Source organism: Bombina bombina, chromosome 4 (genome assembly GCF_027579735.1).
Source record: "Bombina bombina isolate aBomBom1 chromosome 4, aBomBom1.pri, whole genome shotgun sequence".
NCBI classification, from domain to species: Eukaryota; Metazoa; Chordata; class Amphibia; order Anura; family Bombinatoridae; genus Bombina; species Bombina bombina.
The window spans coordinates 674,705,506-674,732,576 of NC_069502.1; the positions used below are offsets into that span (position 1 = coordinate 674,705,506).

At 37.1% G+C, this 27,071-nt stretch overlaps 1 protein-coding gene across 1 annotated transcript in view; it reads left to right on the plus strand.

Annotated features, from left to right (window-relative positions):
* The window catches only part of ROS1 (ROS proto-oncogene 1, receptor tyrosine kinase), a 474,496-nt gene that overhangs the window by 150,421 nt on the left and 297,004 nt on the right, over positions 1–27,071 (plus strand). Inside the window, exons 16-18 of the mRNA XM_053712162.1 lie at positions 4,656–4,756; positions 17,614–17,828; positions 24,018–24,181. Coding sequence (XP_053568137.1) covers positions 4,656–4,756; positions 17,614–17,828; positions 24,018–24,181 — 480 coding nt within the window. The remainder of the gene's footprint in view (positions 1–4,655; positions 4,757–17,613; positions 17,829–24,017; positions 24,182–27,071) is intronic.

The following is a 27,071-nucleotide window of genomic DNA, read 5'->3' on the forward strand; positions in this document are numbered from 1 at the left end:
TTAGCGTCGGTAAATAACAAATGGTTAAATTTAATCCTATAGCTGAACATGACGCTAACAGTTAAAAAATACAGGGGCAATTGTCAAAATAATTAACCATGTTGTGCACAAATACTCACCAACGAGATAACCAGGGGGCATTTGTCTTTCCTCAAACTGTCTCCACAGGGACGACAGAGAGAGGATGCGGGCATCATGACAAGCACCTCCAAAATTCGCATACACATGCATAATCCTCATCCGTGCGTCACAAACATACTGCACGTTGAGGCTATGAAAATGTTTGCGATTTCTGAAGGGCAAGTCATCAATTGGAGCACGCAGCGCAATGTGGGTACAATCAATGGCTCCCAAGACATTGGGCAATTGAGCAATATCAAAGAATTCCCGCTTCAGGCGCCTCCAATCACCATCATTCTGTGGGAATCCTATGTATTGCTTACTGATACGTACCATGGCGTTCAGAAAGTTATCAAACACCCCAGAGAATGTACCTTGAGCCAGGCCATGCATGTACAGTTCTCCGGATTGAAAACTCCCGGAGGCCAGGACGTATAGACAGCTTAGCATCTTACTCATGGGGGGAACAGCAGTCCTTATTTGTATACGTGGCTCCAAATGAGGTTTAAGAAGCTCGTAAAGGCCAATGAGCTGTTCGCGATCGAGCCGATACTTATCAAAAACCTCAAAGTCACTCATGTTTTCCAAGGTGGGTCTCACCCTGTAGACACGAGGACCTCGAACCAGACGACCCCTTCGTCTCGGTCTGAGCCGCCGAGGCTGCCTGATTCGACCAACAGCTAGTTCGCCAATAGCACCACCAGCAGCGTCTACCATGTCATCGTCATCCATCTTTCAAAACAGCGTAACAAGGTAAGCACTTGATCTGATGTGGATCACAAGTGATGCATTGGCCATGTTGTTTGGGGGATTTATAGTACAATTAGTCCAATGGTAGTGAGTTTGTAATGATTGCTGATTGTATTCACCTGTTTGTATGTGAGCGGCGCGAATGCTTTCACAGTGGGCGTTTATTTGTTGTTTGCTGAAATGTTAGTTTCAAACAATGATTCTCAATGTGAAAGTGTCAAATATCACACATACAGTGCATGTTTGTAATGTTTGTTCATATGCGTAATCAATATTTCCTAAACGCGATGTTATAGTAACAAGCACACGTCCAGGCTAACATGAATGAAAGTGCATAGTTGTGTATAATGTGCATCGAATGTGATCGATCAATGTTGCTGCAATATTGTTTGTAAATGATAAAGGAACATCTGCCATCTGTAGGATTGTATATATAAGTTATTGCCGAGCTGTCAATATTGTATGCGTCCCTTTAAAATCGCAATAATAATTCAGAACTTCCCGTCTGCCATCTGTAGTATTATATATATAAGTGATTGCCGAGCTGTCAATATTGTACGCGTCCCTTTAAAATCGCAATAATAATTCCGAACTTCCCGTCTGCCATCTGTAGTATTGTATATATAAGTGATTGCCGAGCTGTAATATATTGTACGCGTCCCTTTCAAATCGCAATAATAATTCCGAAATTCCCGTCTGCCATCTGTAGTATTGTATATATAAGTGATTGCCGAGCTGTCAATATTGTATGCGTCCCTTTCAAATGGCACTAATACTGAATAACTTCCGGCTGTCATCTGTAGTATTGTATATATAAGTGATTGCCGAGATGTGAATATTGTACGCGTCCCTTTCAAATCGCACTAATACTGAATAACTTCCGGCTGTCATCTGTAGTATTGTATATATAAGTGATTGCCGAGATGTGAATATTGTACGCGTCCCTTTCAAATGGCACTAATACTGAATAACTTCCGGCTGTCATCTGTAGTATTGTATATATAAGTGATTGCCGAGATGTGAATATTGTACGCGTCCCTTTAAAATCGCAATAATAATTCCGAACTTCCCGTCTGTCATCTGTAGTATTATATATATAAGTGATTTTCGATCTGACGATATTGTATGCGTCCCATAAAAATTGCACGAATACTGAATAACTTCCGGCTGCCATCTGTAGTATTATATATATAATTGATGTGCGATCTGACAATATTTCTGAATTGTCCCATTGAAATCTCCATAATAATGCTGTTCAAAAGTGTGTTTTACGTATATGTTGTATTGTAGTATTGAGTGTTAAAGTTCCTAAAGGGGCGGTACAGTGGTGAATCTGTGATGTGTATGGTTGAATCTTGTAATGACGTCATGATATTATTAACCTGCCTATGTAGTTGTGAAATCCTCATTGTGTTGTTGTATTGTGCTACATTGTTATTGTGTGCTGAATAAAATCTAAATGTGTGCTTTGTGGTTGCGTGATGGGTGATGCGTGTTATGTACATGTACGTATATATTGTGATTGTGTCCCACATATGCTGACTTCTATATAGCGGTCTGGCATTGTTGTTCCTTCCCATAAAGTGACATCTGTAATCTGGTGTAATGATGTTCTTGTTGTAGGTAATTCCTAATGGTTTCTGGTGATGGAATCATGATGTTAAAAGTACAGTAAAATCCATATGTTGTGTTTTGTGATTCCTCGAGAGAATGTAATGTGTTTTTCCCCCATCATTTGAATGCACATGTATGAGTGAATGTTAAAAGTAATGTATGTGCATCCATGAGTGATCATGTGTTAAGCCTATGTAGATATGCAGTTGCTGCAAGCATATGAGTTGAATAACAGAAATGCAATAATAAAGGTAAATGAGAGATGTTTCCCATTGTGTAGTGTTTGTGAATCCAGAAATGTGTATTGAATTTTATTTTAATTGTAAATGTAATTTTATTGAAATAATAATGTGTTACTAGTGATGGGGATTTGTAGTTGATGTAATCTAAAAGTGTTAAAAATATTTATGGTGTGGTGAATATTTAATATTAAAAAACATAAATCCACCATAGGGAAATAGTCATTTCTTGATCTATTTATCCTAGCTGGGTCTAACGCATAAAAGCATGTATTTTCTAGCGCTGGTATTTGGAGTTTTTCCGTCTACGCTATTTGCGTGCGTTAGGGAAATGAGGGTTTCGCGTGCACGAGCACGTCTTCCCAATAGAAGTCAATGGAGGCTCCAAAGATTTCTATATTTTTTTTTCTAAGACTGGTTTTCCTCGTAAAGTGAGTGACGTCATGAGCTTGTGTGAAAAAGTAACTAAATCGTGTTCTTTTTGTAATAAATAAATATTTTGTGTATGTAATGTGGTGTATATTGTTTGTATGCATCGATGAGTGTATGTTTGTGATAATGTTATTCGTTAGATGTAGGTATATGAGGGTCTTTTCCCGTATGTCCATGTAAGTCAATGGGAAAATGGATTTGTGTGGATTTTTTTCAAACACCCGAGATCTCGCAACTTTAATCCTTTGTATTTTAAAGAAAAAATAAAAATTCCGAAAAATAAAGATAGTGTTGTGTTTGTATGAGTGTAAGTGTACTTTGTGTAATATTTGTTTTGTGATTCGTGGATGTTTTTTTGTGCGGTATATGTTTACTACTGGGTCTGAGGTGGCGGTAGAAAGTTGAGCGTTAGGTGTATTTTGAGTCGCGGTAAATAAACTCTAAATACCGGAGTGCGTAAAAAACCCGCGTTAGGAGCCTCTAACGCTGGTTTTGACGGCTACCGCCGAACTCTAAATCTAGGCCATAGATTCTTAAAGATCTTACTAGGGACATATATATGGCTTTAGGTCCTTCGTGAATTTTGCTTCTTAATGTATTTGCTTGACACATAATTATGAGGTATATTTGGTTAATTAAAACTAATCTGTTTAACTTAAAGGGACATTAAGCTGTTGGGCACAACTAAAGTAGTATGGCTACTTCCCACCAAGCTATTGTTTTTCCTCCTGTGTCTGCAGATTTCTTTAAATTCGTTCTCTTATTTTAACCCTTCACAAAGTGCTGGTTAGTGAAGTTCTGTATCTTCATACTGGTTGCAGCCATATTGGAATTTATGTATTCTTGTACCATGTGACAGATGCAGTGCAGATTCACAGATCAGTGATATTGTTGTCTTCTGTATCATGTTCAGTTTAGCATACAGAGTGGAAGCTCTACATTTTTAAAATGGCTGCATTTCCCTATATTTTTTTTATTACTTTTTGTATTTCTTCTCTAACTATTTTAAATACAAAATGTCTTTCTTCTGCTTTTGATTGAGCAATTTAATCCCAAGTGCAAGGTACAGATGTCAACAAGCCAGCAATGTCACTGATCTGTGAAAGAGCAACTGCTTCTGTCACAGTTTGCAACAATATGTGTTTACCAAGATGGTGGTGTCCAGAATAAAGATGCAGAGCATTACCAACTGTCTTCTGTGAAGGGTTAAAATAAGAGAATGGCTTTATAGAAAGCTGCAGGTACAGGAGTAAAAACACAAGCATGGTGAGTAGTAACTATGTACTGTAGTTGTACTCAGAGTTGTAATGTCCCTTTAATACAGTTCTTCATGACCAATGAGACGAAAGCTTTAAATGATATTTTTAGACATCGTATTATCAATATCATACATTTGCAAATGAAGTAGTAAGGAATATAGCAGTGATGGTTTGTATCATTATTATGATATTGGAAAATGCACACTGGGCTGGTTTGTTCTAATGATGTTTTTAATACCAGGTAGTTGCCCTGACAGTGGACATCAGATATGGACTTCTCTATTGGCTAGTGAAGGATGGGCTAAACATTAATATGTACAATGCTGTTTTCCGCAAAGATGGGTAAGGATGCAAAGGCATTTAAAGCTATTGTTTTATAAGTGAAAAGAACTTAATATCCATGTTTTCTCTAGAGTGGTAATTGTTTTTTAGATTGTAACCGAGGTAATAACATTACAAAGCAAACACAAAGACGGGGTGCTACTTAGCATAAACCATCAATACACTTTGCTTGAAATAAATAGGTTCTGTAGTTGGAGCTGCACTTAAATTGTGCTATGCAGGCAGGCTGGTATTCTCAGCATCCAGCTACCTGATCCTTGTGATGAAGAATCGTCCTTGTATGTGTGATACACCAAAGACAAGAGGGAATGTTTGAGTGGTGAGTCACACCACTGTAATAATCTACAGCCACTTTAGAAAAGGTGAATATTTATAAATAAAACTTTTATAACGCACTTCTCATCTAAACAATAGGGATGTTTTATCAGGCACATAACACTAATGACGTAAGAGCTTTTTATGGGTTTTGAGCTGTCTGTTAAAAGTGCCTGTTTGTATTACAATTGTAATACAATTCAATCAACAAAAAAACAAAAAAACAAATATGTAAAAGGCATATAAGTAGCTACCATACAAGAACAAATATGCAATTTATTATAAATAGGGACCTAAATTAGGTCTAACTGTAAATTGGTTTGTGATCTGCTCTAAGACATCACTCTGTAGTATGTGACGCTGGAACATCAAATCGTACATTCCAGCCTCCAAGTTTGTAAAACAGACCTTTATTTTCTTACATGGGGTCAAAAAAAGTACAAGGTTTCAGACCACTACTAGGCCCTTAGTCATATATGTGAAGCCGGATCAGACGACTTTCAGCATACCTAAATACAGAATCTGAGATCCATTCTCTTTATGGGGCATGTGACAAACAAACTTTTTATAGCAAAAGCAAGGCATTTTATAATATATAGTGCATTGTTTCATTTTCATTAAATCCTTTATTTATGGGGAATTCAGTTTTGAGTTAGATGTCCCTTTAATAGGACCTGAAAACGTTTGGAAGATTTTCAAAATGCTTATTGGCATGGATGCCTCTTTCAGATACCATTTCTTATTTCTTACTAGCAAGCCAGTTGCTGATCCACACCCTGACAGACTGGTATCTAAGCTTCTTACTTTCCAAACAAGATACTTTTATAGACATTAAACACTTAGGCCTAGATTACAAATGGAGGAGTAGCAATATTGCGATTGCGCTAACTTACGCTCATATTAAAAGTTGAAAGTAAATGCAATTGTTCTAACGCAATTGCATTTTACGCTCAAACTTTTAACTCAACTTTAAGGGTTTGGGCTTAAACATGTTGCACTAAACACAACAAAAAATATGAAAATAAAGTGTTTTCCGACCTACACTATTTAACACCTAAACCACCACAACCCCAATCACAATTAACCCCCTACACTATTAACCCCTAAGCCACCAAAACCCCCATCGCAATTAACCCCTACACTATTATATATTAATATAGTATGGGTTAATTGCGATGGGGTTGTGACTGTCTAGGGGTTAATTACAATGGGGTTGTGGTGGTTTAGGGGTTAATAGAATAAGTTATTAATTGTAATGGGGTTGTTGCGGTTAAGGGGTTAAGTAGTGTAGCAGTTTTTTATGGGGTTGTGGCAGTTTAGGGGTTCATAGAGTAGGAGGTTTATTGCGATGGAGGTTAGCGGGTGAGTATAGGTGTTAGTTTTTTTTAAATTTGTAGCTCTATTGAAGTCTATGGGGCGATTATCTGAATTCTAGATTTTTGTGTGCGTCAAGTTTAGTGAGAGTGCAAAGTTTTTACTTTGTGGGAGCGCTCCACTTGTAAGCTAACCCTTAATGAATTGAAGATAAAATGATCTATTCAAAACAAAGATTGTCTTGTATATGATATGCAAATTTCAAAAATTATATTAGCTGTTTATAAGTAATAAGTGTAACGTTTTATTTTCTATAAAGTAATGGGTAACCGTACAGATATGAGTCACTAAAATGTGCAAACAATCGTGGTGTTTAATGTTGCAATGTTAAAGGAACTGCTGATTTATAACTGTTATTAACTGGTTTTAGCATAGGATATGAGATTAGATGAACAGAAAATCAGAAATCTAGTATAATTGTGTGTTAAATGTGTTAAAAGAAATTAGGAAAAAACGTAGGGCATTTAAATTATTAAAAGAAAATAGTACAGACTCAACATACAATATTTATAAGGATTGTAACAAAGCATGCAAAAAAGCAATCAAATTAGCCAAAATTGAAAATGAAAAACGAGTAGCAGTAAATGGATCATACTCAGATTGGACAAAGGTAATCAGTGGCGTCCCCCAGGGATCAGTACTGGGCCCTGTTCTTTTTAATATTTTTATAAATGACTTGGAGCAAGGATTAAATAGCGACATCTCTATTTTTGCAGATGATACTAAGTTAAGTAAGGTCATTAGGTCAGAGCAGGATGAACTCTCTTTGCAAAGGGATTTGCTAAAATTAGAAATATGGGCAAGTGAATGGAAAATGAGATTTAATACGGAAAAATGTAAGGTTCTACATTTTGGAAGTAAAAATAAGCAGGTATGTATTTTTTAAATGGGACAAGACTTAGCCAAACACAGGAGGAAAGGGATTTGGGAGTAGTAATAGATAACAAGCTAAAGATGAGTGCACAATGCAGGGCAGCGGCTTCAAAGGCTAATAATATAAATATATTCAAGGCCCATATACAGAGATGGCAGAAGCTCTTTTTATTCCAAGAAAATTGGTTCTGACAAGAGGTCATAATTTAAGGTTGGAGGAAAGGAGATTTAATCTCCTGCAACGGAAACGTTTTTTCACTGTAAGAGCAATAAAATTGTGGAACTCATTACCAAAGGAGGTAGTGAATGCCAATACCATAGATACATTTAAAAATAGTCTGGATAAATTTCTGTATATAAACAAAATTCATGGATATGATTGCTAGTATTAAATGGGTCACATTTTAATGGGGTTATTTAAGCTTAACTGGAGCTTTTTGTAAGTATTTTAGATTTGTATAGGTTGAACTCGATGGACTTCAGTCTTTTTTCAACCTTATCTACTATGTTACTATGTTACTATGTTAATTACATCATGACAGGGCCTATTACTTTAAAGAAACTCAGTGGAAAGGCTGCAGTTTTTAGAGTTAAATTACAGATGAAGAGGACATAATAAATAATTAAAGTATATTGCAGGTTTTTTTTTACAACACAATGATTAAACATTTAATATTACAATCCCAAAGTGTTTAATGACTCATTAAAGACTTTAAAATTGTAACTGTAATGCAGTGTGCTTTCAGTATTTATTTTGCTGCCCTTTCCATTAATTTATCTTTGAAAATAAGAGATATCTAAATTTGAGAATTTGAAGTGCACATGGCAGGATTCACAAGCCTTACCCTACCACATATCTGCCTAAATTTGTCTCAGCAGAAATGATTAGATAAGAGACTGAGATTTGCTAACACAATAACAAGATGTTTCTCCTGTAACAAGTTCTGATTGGCTTTTTATGAAATGTGTAGAAATTATAATTTTGTTCATGACTGGTGGGATTTCCCTGTGCTCAGAAATCATATACATATATAAAGCCCTGAGGAAGGGGCGATTGACCCCAAAACGTCACCTGTTTGATTAAAACATTATCGCCTAGATTTAGAGTTCTACGTTAGCCGTCCAAACCAGCGTTAGGGGGTCCTAACTCTGGTTTTGGCCGCCAGCTGGTATTTAGAGTCAGTCAGGAAAGGGTCTAACGTTCACTTTCCAGCCGCAACTTTTCCATACCGCAGATCCCCTTACGTCAATTGGCTATCCTATCTTTTCCATGGGATCTTTCTAACGCTGGTATTTAGAGTCTTGGCTGAAGTGAGCGTTAGAACTCTGCCGACAAGACTCCAGCCGCAGAAAAAGCCAGGAGTTAAGAGCTTTCTGGGCTAACGCCGGTTCATAAAGCTCTTAACTACTGTGCTCTAAAGTACACTAACACCCATAAACTACCTATGTACCCCTAAACCGAGGTCCCCCCACATCGCCGCCACTCTAATAACATTTTTTAACCCATAATCTGCCGACCGCACACTGCCGCAACCTACATTATCCCTATGTACCCCTAATCTGCTGCCCCTAACATCCCCGACCTCTATATTATATTTATTAACCACTAATCTGCCACCCCCAACGTCGCCGCTATCTACCTACACTTATTAACCCCTAATCTGCCGACCGGACCTCGCCGCCACTATAATAAATGTATTAACCCCTAAACCGCCGCACTCCCGCCTCAAAAACCCTATAATAAATAGTATTAACCCCTAATCTGCCCTCCCTAACATCGCCGATACCTAACTTCAAGTATTAACCCCTAATCTGCCGACTGGACCTCGCCGCTACTATAATAAATGTATTAACCCCTAAAGCTAAGTCTAACCCTAACCCTAACACCCCCCTAAGTTAAATATAATTTTTATCTAACAAAATAAATGAACTCTTATTAAATAAATTAATCCTATTTAAATCAAAATACTTACCTGTAAAATAAACCCTAAAATAGCTACAATATAACTAATAATTATATTGTAGCTATTTTAGTATTTATATTTATTTTACAGGCAACTTTGTATTTATTTTAACTAGGTACAATAGCTATTAAATAGTTAATAACTATTTAATAGCTACCTAGTTAAAATAATTACAAAATTACCTGTAAAATAAATCCTAACCTAAGTTACAATTAAAGCTAACACTACACTATCAATAAATTAATTAAATAAACTACCTACAATTATCTAAAATTAAATCAACTAAACTAAATTACAAAAAAAACAAAACACTAAATTACAAAAAAACAACAACACTAAATTACAAAAAATAAAAAAGATTACAAGAATTTTAAACTAATTACACCTACTCTAAGCCCCCTAAAAAAATAACAAAGCCCCCCAAAATAAAAAAATGCCCTACCCTATTCTAAATAAAAAGTTTACAGCTCTTTTACCTTACCAGCCCTTAAAAGGGCCTTTTGCGGGGCATGCCCCAAAGAATTCTGCTCTTTTGCCTTTAAAAAAAAACATACAATACCCCCCCAACATTACAACCCACCCCCCACATACCCCTAATCAAACCCAAACCCCCCTTAAAAAACCTAACACTAACCCCTGAAGATCTCCCTACCTTATCTTCACCACGCCGGGTATCACCGATCCGTCCAGAAGAGGCTCCGAAGTCTTCATCCTATCTGCCAAGAAGAGGTCCAGAAGAGGCTCCGAAGTCTTCATCCTATCCGCCAAGAAGAGGACATCCGGACCGGCAAACATCTTCATCCAAGCGGCATCTTCTATCTTCATCCATCCGACGAGGAGCTGCTCCATCTTCAAGACCTCCGGCGCGGAACATCCTCTTCTCAGATTGAGCTCGCATTCTATTGGCTGTTCCGATCAGCCAATAGAATGCAAGTTCAATCTGATTGGCTGATCGGATCAGCCAATCCGATTGAACTTGAATCTGATTGGCTGATTCAATCAACCAATCAGAATTTTCCTACCTTAATTCCGATTGGCTGATAGAATCCTATCAGCCAATCGGAATTCGAGGGACGCCATCTTGGATGACGTCCCTTAAAGGAACCTTCATTCATCGTCTAGTCGTCGGGAGAAGAGGATGTTCCGTGCCGGAGGTCTTGAAGATGGAGCCCCTCCTCGTCGGATGGATGAAGATAGAAGATGCCGCTTGGATGAAGATGTTTGCCGGTCCGGATGTCCTCTTCTTTGCGGATAGGATGAAGACTTCGGAGCCTCTTCTGGACCTCTTCTTGCCGGATAGGATGAAGACTTCGGAGCCTCTTCTGGACTGATCGATGATACCCGGCATGGTGAAGATAAGGTAGGGAGATCTTCAGGGGCTTAGTGTTAGGTTTTTTAAGGGGGGTTTGGGTTAGATTAGGGGTATATGGGTGTTGGGTTGTAATGTGTGGGGGGGTATTGTATGTTTTTTTTACAGGCAAAAGTGCAGAATTCTTTGGGGCATGCCCCGCAAAAGGCCCTTTTAAGGGCTGGTAAGGTAAAAGAGCTGTAAACTTTTTATTTTAGAAAAGGGTAGGGCATTTTTTTATTTTGAGGGGCTTTATTATTTTTTTAGGGGGCTTAGAGTAGGTGTAATTAGTTTAAAATTCTTGTAATCTTTTTTTATTTTTTGTAATTTAGTGTTTTTTTTTTGTCATTTAGTGTTTTTTTTTGTCATTTAGTTTAGTTGATTTAATTGTAGATAATTGTAGGTATTTGTTGGTAGTTTATTTAATTAATTTATTGATAGTGTAGTGTTAGGTTTAATTGTAACTTAGGTTAGGATTTATTTTACAGGTAATTTTGTAATTATTTTAACTAGGTAGCTATTAAATAGTTATTAACTATTTAATAGCTATTGTACCTAGTTAAAATAAATACAAAGTTGCCTGTAAAATAAATATAAATCCTAAAATAGCTACAATGTAATTATTATTTATATTGTAGCTATATTAGGGTTTATTTTACAGGTAATATTTAGCTTTAAATAGGAATAATTTATTTAATAAGATTTATTTTATTTTGTTACATTAAAATTATATTTAACTTAGGGGGGTGTTAGGGTTAGGGTTAGACTTAGCTTTAGGGGTTAATACATTTATTATAGTAGCGGTGAGGTCCGGTCGGCAGATTAGGGGTTAATAAGTGTTGGTAAGGTAGCGGCGACGTTGGGGGGGGCAGATTAGGGGTTAATAAATATAATATAGGGGTCGGCGATGTTAGGGGCAGCAGATTAGGGGTACATAGGGATAACGTAGGTTGCGGCGGTGTCCGGAGCGGCAGATTAAGGGTTAAAAGTGTAATGCAGGGGTCAGCGATAGCGGGGGCGGCAGATTAGAGGTTAATAAGTGTAAGATTAGGGGTGTTTAGACTCGGGGTTCATGTTAGGGTGTTAGGTGCAGACTTAGGAAGTGTTTCCCCATAGGAAACAATGGGGCTGCGTTAGGAGCTGAACGCTGCTTTTTTGCAGGTGTTAGTTTTTTTTTCAGCTCAAACTGCCTCATTGTTTCCTATGGGGATATCGTGCACGAGCACGTTTTTGAAGCTGGTCGCGTCCGTAAGCAACGCTGGTATTTAGAGTTGTAGTGGCGGTAAATATGCCTGTACGCTCCCTTTTTGGAGCCTAACGCAGCCCTTCAGAGAACTCTAAATACCAGCGTTGTTTAAAAGGTGCGGGGGAAAAAAGCACGCGTAGCTAACGCACCCCTTCTAACGCAAAACTCTAACTCTAGGTGTATGTTTGTGTGTGTATATATATATACAGTATATATATATATATATATATATATACATGTATCTGTGTGTGTGTATGTATATATTTTTCAAGACAATCTATAATCAAACATATATTATAGGTTAAAAAATGCATACAGTCAATATACATACTACATATACATTTCACAGTGTGCAAAAACATGCATCTAATAAATACATAAGAAAACACCTCTGTTATCTCCTCTTATAAGTAACCACCCCTATTAGTGTGTTAATTTTATGCTAACAATAAAAATATCATGAATAAATGCACCGAAAAATGTGCATGCATCAATCTAAAAACTAGCAAAAAAGCTGTTTATATTATTTATGAGAAGAAAGTGAAAGCTCACTCAGTATATACACTGTTACAGACTAATGTTTACATTTTAAATGTCAATGTAAGTGAAGCGCTCAAAATACAACACTGTTGCATCTTTAAATTACATATTATTCCCGATCAGGGGCCCGATCCGATATGCAGCGTCGCCCGCAAAAGCCGGCGACGCCGGTTTTTGCACGTTTTTGGTATCCTATATACAGCGCCGCATCTAAATGCGGCACGTATATATTTCACCCATCGCTCGCAATTTTTACTCCTATAAGCTAACATGGGACCGCGTCGTAAGTCGGTATCCAATATCCAGCGCAAGGCCTTATGTCGCGAAAATGGTGAAATCTTACTCTATTTTCACCTCGCCATAAAATGTAGCCATAGCAGGCCTTGTGCTGACTATGGGAGCACCGTAACTCCCTAAAATGCATGCAAAAAAAAAACCTAACACCTAACGCATGTGTAATGTCTATCTACCTGTCAACCACAATCATCCACCGCAATAACTAATAAAGTGTATTAACCCCTAAACCGCCATAGCCCACACCGCAATAAACCTATCCTAGTAGTATTAACCCCTAAACCGCCGTAGCCCACATAGCCTATTAAATCTATTAACCCCTAATCTGCCGCCGCCAACGTCGCCACCACTATAATAAAGTTATTACCCCCTAAACCTAAGTCTAACCCTAACACCCCCTAACTTAATTATTATTTAAATAAATCTAAATAATATTACTATTATTAACTAAAGTATTACTATTTAAAACGAAATACTTAATATAATTAAGGTAGGAAAAATCTGATTGGTTGATTTAATCAACCAATCGGATTGAAGTTCAATCCGATTGGCTGATTGGATCAGCCAATAGAATGCAAGGTCAATTCTATTGGCTGATCCAATCAGCCAGTCGGATTGAACTTTAATCCAATTGGCTGATTAAATCAACCAATCGGATTTTTCCTACCTTTATTCCGATTGGCTTATAGAATCCTATCAGTCAATCGGAATTCGAGGGACGCCATCTTGGATGACGTCATTTAAAGGAACCGTCATTCGTCGTTAGTCCGTCGTGCTGGAAGGATGCTCTGTGTCGGATGTCTTCAAGATGGAGTCGCTCCTCGTCGAATGGAAGAAGATAGAAGATGCAGCTTGAATGAAGCCTTCTGCCGGTCCGGATGTCCTCTTCTGCCCGGATAGGATGAAGACTTCTGCCGGTCTGGATGTCCTCTTCTGCCCCATTGGATGAAGACTTCTGCCCGGATCAGATGACCACTGTTGCCCGGCTGGGTGAAGACGGCTCAAGGTAGGGTGATCTTCAATGGGGTAGTGTTAGGTTTTATTAAGGGGGGATTGGTTGGGTTTTAAAGTAGGGGTGTGTGGGTGGTGGGTTGTAATGTTGGGGGGGTATTGTCTTTTTTTTTCACAGGTAAAAGAGCTGATTACTTTGGGGCAATGCCCCGCAAAAGGCCCTTTTAAGGGCTATTTGTAATTTAGTATAGGGTAGGGCATTTTATTATTTTGGGGGGATTTTTTATTTTATTAGGGGGCTTAGATTAGGTGTAATTAGTTTAAACTTCTTGTAAATTTTTTTTATTTTCTGTAATTCAGTGTTTTTTTTGTACTATAGTTTATTTAATTTAATTGTATTTAATTTTAGCTAATTGTAGTTAATTTAATTTATTTAATGATAGTGTCGTGTTAGGTGTATTTGTAACTTAGGTTAGGATTTATTTTACAGGTAATTTTGTAATTATTTTAACTAGGTAGCTATTAAATAGTTATTAACTATTTAATAGCTATTGTACCTAGTTAAAATAAATACAAAGTTGCCTGTAAAATAAAAATAAATCCTAAAATAGCTACAATGTAATTATTAATTATATTGTAGCTATCTTAGGGTTTATTTTATAGGTAAGTATTTAGTTTTAAATAGGAATAATTTAGCTAATAATAGTAATATTATTTAGATTCATTTAAATAATAATTAAGTTAGGTGGGTGTTAGGGTTAGGGTTAAACTTAGGTTTAGGGGTTAATAACTTTATTATAGTGGCGGCGACGTTGGCGGCGGCAGATTAGGGGTTAATAGATTTAATAGGCTATGTGGGCTACGGCGGTTTAGGGGTTAATACTAGGATAGGTTTATTGCGGTGTGGGCTATGGCAGTTTAGGGTTTAATACTAGGATAGGTTTATTGCGGTGTGGGCTATGGTGGTTTAGGGGTTCATACTAGAATAGGTTTATTGCGGTGTGGGCTATGGTGGTTTAGGGGTTAATACTAGGATAGGTTTATTGTGGTGTGGGCTATGGCGGTTTAGGGGTTAATACTAGGATAGGTTTATTGAGGTGTGGGCTATGACGGTTTAGGGGTTAATAATTAGGCTTATTGCGTTGTGGTGTTGTCAGTCTAGGGGTTAATACATTTATTATTAGGAGTGAGAGGGGGGATTGCGGATATAGGGGTATACGTGTCGGGCTTATTTTTGGGAGGCAGGTTAGACTTTTACGGGAAATTTGATATTTCCTTTACTTTTCTTAGGCGCCAGCAGTTTCTAAAGTGCCGTAAGTCACTGGCGACTCCAGAAATTTGTAGTTATGCTCATTTCTGGACATCGCTAGTTTATCCGACTTACGGCACTTTAGGAACTGCCGGCGGGGTATATGTAATACCCCGATGTGCGAGGTGAAATTACGGGCGGCGCGGGTTCCCTCGCTTGTGCCGAAAACTACGCGGTATGACGGATCGCGCCCCAGTTCAGCATTATTACCCCTGTATACCAATTTAAACAGGCATATATATATATATATATATATATATATATATATATATAAATACACTGTTGTATTTTGAGTGCTTCACTTACATTGACAATTAAAATGTAAACATTAGTCTGTAACAGTGTAAATACTGACGGCTAGATTTAGAGTTTTGACGGTAACGACCCGTGTAGCTAACGCTGGCTTTTTTCTGGCTTTTTTTCTGGCCGCACCTTTAAAATAACTCTGGTATTGAGAGTTCACAGAATGGCTGCGTTAGGCTCCAAAAAAGGAGAGTAGAGCATATTTAGCGCAACTTCAACTCTCGATACCAGAGTTGCTTACGGACGCGGCCAGCCTCAAAAACGTGCTCATGCACGATTCCCCCATAGGAAACAATGGGGCTGTTTGAGCTGAAAAAAAAACTAACACCTGCAAAAAAGCCGCGTTCAGCTCCTAACGCAGCCCCATTGTTTGCTATGGGGAAACACTTCCTACGTCTGCACCTAACACTCTAACATGTACCCCGAGTCTAAACACTCCTAACCTTACACTTATTAACCCCTAATCTGCCGCCCCCGCTATCGCTGACCCCTGCATATTATTATTAACCCCTAATCTGCCGCTCCGTAAACCGCCGCTACTTACATTATCGATATGTACCCCTAATCTGCTGTCCCTAACACCGCCGACCCCTATATTATATTTATTAACCCCTAATCTGCCCCCCACAACGTCGCCTCCACCTGCCTACACTTAATAACCCCTAATCTGCAGAGCGGACCGCACCGCTATTATAATAAAGTTATTAACCCCTAATCCGCCTCACTAACCCTATAATAAATAGTATTAACCCCTAATCTGCCCTCCCTAACATCGCCGACACCTAACTTCAAACATTAACCCCTAATCTGCTAACCGGAGCTCACCGCTATTCTAATAAATGTATTAACCCCTAAAGCTAAGTCTAACCCTAACACTAACACCCCCCTAAGTTAAATATAATTTAAATCTAACGAAATAAATTAACTCTTATTAAATAAATTATTCCTATTTAAAGCTAAATACTTACCTGTAAAATAAATCCTAATATAGCTACAATATAAATTATAATTATATTATAGCTATTTTAGGATTTATATTTATGTATATTTGTATATTGATTTATATTGAATGTATATTTGTATATTGAATGTATGCATTTTTTTTGACCCATAAAATATATTTTTTATTATAGATTGTCTTGAAAAAGGCTGTCTATATAGGAATATATATATTGGAATAAATGGAGAAGAAGAACCTTATTTACATTTTTTACATGTTCCTGATCTAACAAATCATGATTTTATGCGTGTGGTGTCTCTGTCCTCAATAGAGCTGTAGAATTTGTCCTTTTCAGACAATAAGCAACATATACCCAAATAGGTTGTGCTCAGTTATGTTGTTGCTGTTAGATTCAAAATTAATTTAAATCAATTAACTTAAAGGAACATGAAACCCAAAATTTTTCTTTCATGATTCAGATAGAGAATACAATTTTAAATACTATTCAAATTTCCGTCTATTATCTAATTTGCTTCATTCTTTAGATATCTTTTGTTGAAGAAATAGCAATGCACATGAGTGACCCAACAACATGAGGCATCTATGTTCAGCCACCAATCAGAAGCTACTGAGCCTATCTAGATATGCTTTTAAACAAAGGATATCAAGAGAATGAAGCAAATTATATATTAGAAGTAAATTTGAAAGTTGTTTAAAACTGCATTCTCTTCCTAAATCATGAATGAAAAATTTTGGGTTTTATGTCCCTTTAACTTAATGCAAATTCATTTTTATATAAGGCTTTTTTCATATGCATGCTGTTTTTTTTAGAGTTTAAGGTCAATTAAACACTGAGCTATTGTGCACCATTTGTCTTTATTATTTGTGTTTGTTAATTAGATAACATAAAATAATTCTGTGATTTTTACTCTCTGGATTATTTTGGTATTAGGTAGCAGTGCTCTGAGGCATGGACATTACCAATGTAACATCAGGGAGTGTGCCCATTCTAATTATACCAACTAAAGAGGTTAGGCACATATGCAAAGCCCACTCTGAAGCTACAACCTTGCATATCCAAAACAGAAAAGGTCAGGAACAGCAAGGGTTACATTAGCACATTGTTAAATACTATTTTCAGGTGGTTGGATGAAAAAAATGGCAGTTTGGTGAACACTTTAAGCGAAAAAAACTAGGGAAATGATTAGCCAAAGTAACAGCTGACACCACTGTATCAATCTATGTGACATTTTTTGAAAGCAGAAAGATCTTAAATATAAAATATCTATTACACAATTATGGAATTTCCCATTTATTAAACATTGTTGTATGCATATTGAATTGTTTGCTTGTTGCCATTTAACCATATTGTAGTCTTTTTTTAACTTTATTTTTCACAGATTTAATGAGACAATTGTCACAAAATTTCCTTTTTGGAGTTCCTCTGAGATTTCCCAGAATGCTCTGATATTTCATAGTGACCGGCTCTACTGGATCAATGGAAATAAACATATAACAGTTCAAGAAGTTAACCAAAGCCATTCTACACCTTTCTCACAGCCCGCAGAGTTTGCATGTTTTACTTTGGCTGTCAGTTCCAATAAGCCACTACCAGGTACGAAAAAATATCAATAAACAAAATATACACAAAAAAAAAACCAACAACAAAAAAAAACCCAACAACGTTCAATAAGTTGAAGTTAGGGAAGACTATTTTATGTCCCTTCCTTTGGAATTTCAATGATAACTAATATGTCCAAAAATAGTCTGAAACCTTTCACTATCACACATCCTAAATTAGCTATGGGATTACGTGAGAGCGTTAACTAGTTGTCGTTGTGCAAGGAAGCTTCCACTAAGTATATCAAAAAGCAATCATAAATCAATATTTATGTAGATCTGGCTTTAATTTGTGGCTCTCACTGTTAATATAGGTGCGTTAAAGGCCTATTGACAACATTCATACTGACAGAGAAGAATGCTAACCGGTTTGATTTGTTTATATCCTGCTTACCATGCAAGAATTCGCCCTAACCTGAAGAAGAGAATCTTAATAGTGCTTTTATAGTGTGACATAACAGCTATAATATAGGGTTGCATCTACTATGCATACACTCAGTGTTTGGCTGATCAATGTCATATGGTGCGGGAGAAGCTAACATCAGCACTCTGAAACCTATTAAGTTTTATGTTTAAAATAGTCACCTCTATTTACTCATCTGATTACAGATGTGTAACAGATTACAAGATTACAGCAAGGAAGGAGTTGCATCTCTTTTTTTTAGTTGTTTATGAGCAATAAACACATTTTTTTTCCTTATGTTTGTTCTTAGAATAAAAATGCACGTTGAATTGCTTGATCCATAGTTTTGAGTCTACAAATAAAATAAAAACAAAATCATAAAAAACATTCATTTTAGAAATAAGTGGAGAGGGCTGCAGACAAGAGAATATGAGTTCATTCAGGTATTTTTCAAAAAGATACAAAAATCTTTTGATTCTGAAAATATCCTTTTTAATAGATGAAACAAAGAAAATAAGAGACTAGAATATCCTTTTAAGAGCCATGCTTATACTTTTTGAATGATATACAACTGTGTAAAATGTTACATACTTTAGATTGTGCCATAAAAACTTATTCCAATCTATCTGAAAAGCATCTGCAAAGGAATATGAGAGACCTAAAAGAGACAGTCTACTCCAGAATTTTTATTGTTTAAAAAGATAGATAATCCCTTTATTACCCATTCCCCAATTTTGCATAACCAACACGATTCTATTAATCTACTTTTTTACTTCTGTAATTACCTTGTATCTATGCCTCTGCAGACTGCCCCCTTATTTTTGTTCTTTTGACAGACATGCATTTTAGCCAATCAGTGCTGACTCCTAGGTAACTCCACATGCGTTGTTATCTATATGACACACATGAACTAACATCCTCTAGCTGTGAAAAACTGTCAAAATGCCCTGAGATAAGATGCGGCCTTCAAGGCCATAGATAATTAGCACATGAGCCTACCTTGGTTTAGCTTTTAACAAAGAATAAAAAGAGAACAAAGACAATTTGATGATAAAAGTAAATTGGAAAGTTGTTTAAAATTGCATGCCCTATCTGAATCATGAAAGTTTAATTTTGACTAAACTGTCCCTTTAAATCCTCATATTTAAAGGGACAGTATACACTCATTTTCATATAACTGCATGTAATAGACACTACTATAAAGAATAAGATGCACAGATACTGATATAAAAATCCAGTATAAAACTGTTTAAAAACTTACTTAGAAGCTCTCAGTTTAGCTCTGTTGAAAAGGTAGCTGGAAAGCCCACTGCAAGTGGGAAATAAGACCCTCCCCCTTCTTTTGCATATGAAAAGACCCTTTACACAAACAGAAGCAAGCTGGAGTAGGTATCTGACGGTATTCTTATAAAACTTTGGGGCTTGGTTAGGAGTCTGAAAATCAGAGCAATGTTATTTAAAAATAAGCAAAACTATACATTTTAATAAAAAACTATGGGCTATATAAATAGATCATCTACAAAACATTTATGCAAAGAAAAAATGAGTGTATAATGTCCCTTTAATTAACCTCTTGAAAATCTCTATTCCTTAGTTGCTAAACCATCTAAAAATATTTGCACACGCTCAGTTCATATTTGAAAAATCAATACAAGCCTTTCAGTTGTTGGTTAGTTTTTTTTTAATTTCTTTATGTTTATTAACTATGTACAATAAGGGGGGGGGGTAGCACTGTGTTTATACCTTTAACCTGAACTCTGATTTTTAAGTTACTAAGTGCCACTATATTATTCTAAATAATAATTATTGCAAAACGATCAGTGTCAGTTCTAGTGGGGTGCTGTTCCCCCATTTATTACAGTTGCACCCCAAAACCTCAAATATGCCAGCTGCCCTGGATTTGCAAGCTTGTGCCCATTGACTTGTCTGGTGCTCTGACAGTAGCGCAGTAAAGTACAGAGAAGAGGGATTTAAACAGATAAAAGTAAAGTTAGGAAGTAGATTTGTCATAGATATTTTGCTTTTTGTCCAACTTTTTTTGCACCTCCAAATATTGTAGTTTAGAACAACCTCTGAAAATGACCAAACTATTTAAAATGTTATCTTCTTATGTTCAATTGGTAATTTTTAAGGAATTTATGTATAGAAGCATTTATGAAGAACAATTTATTTTGAGAGCTCAATTTATTAAGCAGGAGTAGAAGCTGTTTTGTCGCTGTTGCGGAGCAGACTCACTCCTGCAAGCCTGCTTATCATACGTTAAGAAGCAGTAGTCATTCATTCAGGGTGATTGGCAGGCCCTGCCCTCTCCTGATTGGTTGTGTGAGAGCAGGGGACAGCGCTACACAGCTGTGAACCCCATACAACTGTATGTGATATGGGGCCCTTAGTGTTTGTTTTTTGTTAAACCTTTTTTTTTTAATTTGAGGCATGTCAACCAATAAAGCAGTGGGAATTCTAATTATTGGCCCCTGAGCAATCAGTCCTTAAAAGGATAGAATAGTCAAAATTAAACCTGCATGATTCAGATAGAGCATGTCATTTTAAGACACCTTTAAATTCACTTATACTTTCAAATGTGCTTTGTTCTCTTAGTATCCCTTGTTAAAAAAGAATATGCACATATCCTACACTAGTGGGAGCTAGCTGCTGATTGGTGCCTGCACACATTTGTCTCTTGTGATTGGCTAACTAGATGTGTTCATCTAGCTGCCAGTAGTACAATGCTGTTCCTTCAACAAAGGATAACAAGGGAATGAAGCAAATTTGATAATAGAAGTTGACTGAAAAGTTGTTTAAAATTGTATGTTTTATCCAAATCATGAAAGAAAATTGTGGGGTTTCCTCTCCCTTTAAGGATCATGAGTACACAGTCATGCACTTACGGTTAGATTTAAAATCAAGATAAACAACTTTCAAACTGAACCTATTATCATGCAAAAAATATATTTCCATGTTTAAACATTGCCTTTTCAAATGTATAAAGTTTACTTTCCCTTAAAAGAGACGGTGTGCTATAAAATTGTTCACCCCTCCTGGGGAAGGGGGCTGTCTTTAAAGCGTGAAAAATAGACTGTGCACTCACAAAAGTAAAAAAAGTTTTCTGTGTAGTAACACTTCAAGTTATGTATATGTAAATTCAGTCTTACTGTACACTCACTAGATTTGTCACACTGGAAAATAGTCAAGACTGATATGGCTGAAAAGCTATAGCTAAAATGGAGGACAGTGCTTTAAATATTAGAAACCCTTGGTGATGTTTCCCCATTAAAATACAGGTTACTCCCATGTAATGCCCAGTAAACTCACCCTGAAAGCCTCTATATTCATCATGTCTGCAATCAACTTTTTTAAAGTGAAAACCCTAATGTTTCAAAGCCAGTGCTAAAAATAAAGGGGACTTTCAGTCATGAAGTATAAAAAAACTTCATGCTGAAAGTTCCTTTTTATTTTCCTGCAGTTTATTCGGAGCTGAGCGCCTCCAGCCGCCCACTGCAAAGTGCTATTTTCTCAATGACACCTCTTAGCCAATTGCGTGCTAGCCATCCGACATAATGCCGATAGGCTAGCACATGATATTCGTTAAGAGGTGGAAATGTCACCTTATAGAAAAAATAACGTTTTGCCTTTTGTGACCGGAACTGCTCAGCCCTGCATAAACTGCAGGGAAATAAAGGAACTTTTAGCAGGAAGTAAACTTGATGGGGCCGATTTATTAATGCCGCCCCTGCAGATTCAGAGGTGTCAATCATCCCGATCATATCTGATCGTAATCACAGAGTTGATACGTCAGTAAGTGTCACAGTGCACGTGAAGACAAGGGATCCTGCCAAATCCCAGGTACACAGCAAATCACATAGACGGTCCACAACACTTGTAAAATGTATTTCTTACTTTATTGGCATAGGGATAAAATCAAAAGTGACGTTTCCCCCTTAATCATACATGTTATGCATACAACTTGTACAACCCAGTAAGGGAGTAGTTGGCGCCAAAAATGCCTTTAAAAGTTTGTACAAGTTGTATGCATAACATGCATGATTAAGGGGGAAATGTCACTTTTGATTTTATCCGTATGCCAATAAAGTAAGAAATACATTTTGCAAGTGCTGTGGACCGTCTATGTGATTATATCTGATCGGGATGATTGCTGTCCGCCTCCTCAGAGGTGGCGGATAAGTTATGGAGCAGCGGTCTTAAGCGATCTTAAGTCTGACGGCTCGTGCGGAAACTGCTGCATTTGCAGCATGTTAAATCGGCCCCCATGACTGAAAGTTCCCTTTATTTTTAGCACTGGTAAATCCTAGCATTTTCAAAACACTAAAATTTACCATCACTTTAATAAAGACAAAAAAACAACTTCCTATTAAAACTATATGAACTGGGCACTGTATTGTATAATGTTAGAATATTTATATAAACTGTAAGCGTGATTGTACTAATCTTCTATTTTGTTCTTAGGCATGTATTTTTACTTATTTTAAGATTGCAATTTCGCATTCTCAATTTTCATATTTACATATTGAGAGCAAGCATTCGTGATTGCAATTTTCATATTTCACCATATTGTGATCGCAATTGCACGATCGTGTTTTACTTATAACATTGATATCCCACTGTAGCAAATGTGTTCTATATTAATATGTATCTATGGATAGAGATATTGGGGCCGATTTATTTTTCCCCCGAATAAGGCCAACTTGCTCCGGTTTCCGCGCAAGGCTAGAAGGAAACAGGAGATAAGAAGCAGCAGTCTTATACGATCGGGTTGATTGACACCCCCTGCTAGTGGCTGATTGACCGCGAATCTGCAGGCTGATTGACCGCGAATCTGCGGCATTGCACAAGCAGTTCGCATAAACTGCTTGTGCAATGATAAATGGCGACAGTGTATGCTGTTGGCATTCATCGATGTCTGTCGTACATGATCTGCTGAGCGGATCATGTCGGACAGACCGATGATAAATGGGCCCCATTGTAAAATATGAATATTGCGATAGCGAATGCGCACTCTCTCAATATAATGTAAATATTAATATTGAGAACGCACAATCTTAAAATAAGTAAAAATACATGCCTACAAACATATTCTAACATTATACTATACTTTATATATACATTAAACAATGTGCATCCCCTCAATCGCCCTGCTCCTATACAGTAGGTGTATTACTGATAGGTTTAATTCCCTATTGTATTGTAAGAACAGGGGTTGAGTTTCTGTTGACACAAGTAAATTGTATTGTCATACAGTACTGTGTAAAGGGATCATTTACAGTACACCTTTAATGTTAGTGGCGATGCTGCTCTGATACCGGTGATATATTCAAAGCAACCACCATCCACTGAAATGTATTGTAAAACACCTCTCAGTGATGCTGTCTTTAAACAGTACTGTCAGTTCTTTGGAATATTTTTCGCCGGCTTTCTCAACATCACAACAGATACCTTTTGAATATCTCGCCACTTTGTGGCATTTTCAATAATTGGGGCCTTGGAGAGAACCACTGAAAATTTACATTTTATTACATACTTCTCAGTATAGGTAGGGATACCAAATGTAAAAACAGATGTTTCAAATATCAAAATAAACATAAAGGAGCTATTTAGAAACAATTTTAATACACTCCAGCAGATAAAATGGATACTTAGGACCAAATTAAAGGGTAGAAAATGTTACAGTAGACTGTCCTTTCAAATAAAAAAAATAAACTGATATAATTTTTGTCAATGTAAGTTTCATTGCATTTGGAATAACTATATATTTTTTTTTATTCACAGTAAATTTTACATCTATCCCAAATGTGGTACCTGATTTCATTCCAAGTTCGTCAATTGAAGTCAGAGGAAATTATTCAAAATTCCATATCATTTGGAAGGCACCTTTGAATGTGGAATATGGCACTATCTACTACTGTGTGAAGTCCAAGCTGCTACAGCAAAGGGTAATAAAATGTTTCATTTGTATGATAAGGCTTACACAGGTGTATTACAATCTCTCTCATTTGGTAACAATAACAAAATATCAAATGTATTCACCAGAAAATGCCAAGTTTTAATCCCAGGCCAAAATATCGAGCAGTTTTGATTAAACAGATAAGCATAATGTACAGTAGAGATGTGCATTTGGCACATATCTCAGTGTGTTTCACTTGCACAAGAGGATACAGAAAACAGCCTCCTACTTCCTCATTCAGCAATGAATGAAACTGCAGAATGCACATCAGTCATGTACAGAATATATTAGCAATTAAGCACTACACAGAATAAGGGCTTACCTAGCTGCATGAGCGAGTCTGTAGCTGATCGTTAAGAATCAGCGGTCATCAGACAGCTCCTTCCTAACCTGTATGCCAACTCATAGCTGGCGAACTAAAATTACCCCGGACAAGTTCACTCTAAGGGGATTAAAAGTCCCTACTCACTCGCCATTAGCCTAGCATGGGCAGGGGGCGGCATTGCACAAGCAGATGTTTGTGCAGTGTTAAATGCCGGCAGCAAATTGCTGCCCGCTTGCTGTGATCCCAGACGGACAGGTTTGCAGAAGCGAACCTTGTCTGTCCATGCATTGTTAAATGGGGCCCAAGATGTTTATCTCTTGAGGCCAATTAAGGACATACATAAATGAACGCTAGCACTAATACATAAAGTAATAATAAATTGTTGCCTGGTTAGGCTGCTGAAGTCTGGATTCTGGAAAATGCATTTAAACCTCTTGGGGAAATGTAACATTTTTACTATACACAAACGCATTATAGGGAATTCTGCTTTAAGTTTTATGTCTATTTAACAGAGGAAAAGCAAAACAGAGAGTGTACACACTATTTCTGTGACACATTCAACAAACACACTTAAAATGTGCAGCAAGATAATACAAGATCCGGCCCAAACATCAACAAACAATTTTACATCCAATTGTTACTAGATGTGTGGTTAAAGGGACACAAGTCAAAATAAGTTTGTATGATTCAGAAAGAGCAGCCGTTTTAAGACACTTTCTAATTTACTTAGACCTAGATTTGGAGTTTGGCGGTAGCCGTGAAAACCAGCGTTAGAGGCTCCTAACGCTGGTTTTAGGCTACCGCCGGTATTTAGAGTCACTCAAAATAGGGTCTAACGCTCACTTTTCAGCCGCGACTTTTCCATACCGCAGATCCCCTTACGCCAATTGCGTATCCTATCTTTTCAATGGGATCTTCCTAACTCCGGTATTTAGAGTCGTTTCTGAAGTGAGCGTTAGACATCTAACGACAAAACTCCAGCCGCAGGAAAAAAGTCAGTAGTTAGGAGCTTTCTGGGCTAACGCCGGTTCATAAAGCTCTTAACTACTGTACTCTAAAGTACACTAACACCCATAAACTACCTATGTACCCCTAAACCGAGGCCCCCCCACATCGCCGACACTCGATTAAATTTTTTTAACCCCTAATCTGCCGACCGCCACCTACGTTATCCTTATGTACCCCTAATCTGCTGCCCCTAACACCTCCGACCCCTGTATTATATTTATTAACCCCTAATCTGCCCCCCACAACGTCGCCGCCAGCTACCTACACTTATTAACCCCTAATCTGCCGAGCGGACCTGAGCGCTACTATAATAATAGTATTAACCCCTAATCTGCCCTCCCTAACATCGCCAACACCTAACTTCAATTATTAACCCCTAATCTGCCGACCGGAGCTCACCTCTATTCTAATAAATGTATTAACCCCTAAAGCTAAGTCTAACCCTAACACTAACACCCCCCTAAGTTAAATATAATTTAAATCTAACGAAATAAATTAACTCTTATTAAATAAATTATTCCTATTTAAAGCTAAATACTTACCTGTAAAATAAATCCTAATATAGCTACAATATAAATTATATTTATATTATAGCTATTTTAGGATTTATATTTATTTTACAGGTAACTTTGTATTTATTTTAACCAGGTACAATAGCTATTAAATAGTTAAGAACTATTTAATAGCTAAAATAGTTAAAATAATTACAAATTTACCTGTAAAAGAAATCCTAAACTAAGTTACAATTAAAACTAACACTATACTATCAATAAATTAATTAAATAAACTACCTACAATTACCTACAATTAACCTAACACTACACTATCAATAAATTAATTAAATACAATTCCTACAAATAAATACAATTAAATAAACTTGCTAAAGTACAAAAAATAAAAAAGAACTAAGTTACAAAAAATAAAAAAATATCTACAAACATAAGAAAAATATTACAACAATTTTAAACTAATTACACCTACTCTAAGCCCCCTAATAAAACAACAAAGCCCCCCAAAATAAAAAATGCCCTACCCTATTCTAAATTACTAAAGTTAAAAGCTCTTTTACCTTACCAGCCCTGAACAGGGCCCTTTGCGGGGCATGCCCCAAGAAGTTCAGCTCTTTTGCCTGTAAAAAAAAAATACAATACCCAAGCCCCCCAACATTACAACCCACCACCCACATACCCCTAATCTAACCCAAACCCCCCTTAAATAAACCTAACACTAAGCCCCTGAAGATCATCCTACCTTGTCTTCACCTCACCAGGTATCACCGATCCGTCCTGGCTCCAAAATCTTCATCCAACCCAAGCGGGGGTTGGCGATCCATCATCCGGTGCCTGAAGAGGTCCAGAAGAGGCTCCAAAGTCTTCATCCTATCCGGGAAGAAGAGGCGATCCGGACCGGCAACCATCTTGATCCAAGCGGCATCTTCTATCTTCATCCGATGACGACTGGCTCCATCCTGAAGACCTCCACCGCGGACCCATCTTCTTCCGGCGACGTCCAACTGCAGAATGACGGTTCCTTTAAGGGACGTCAT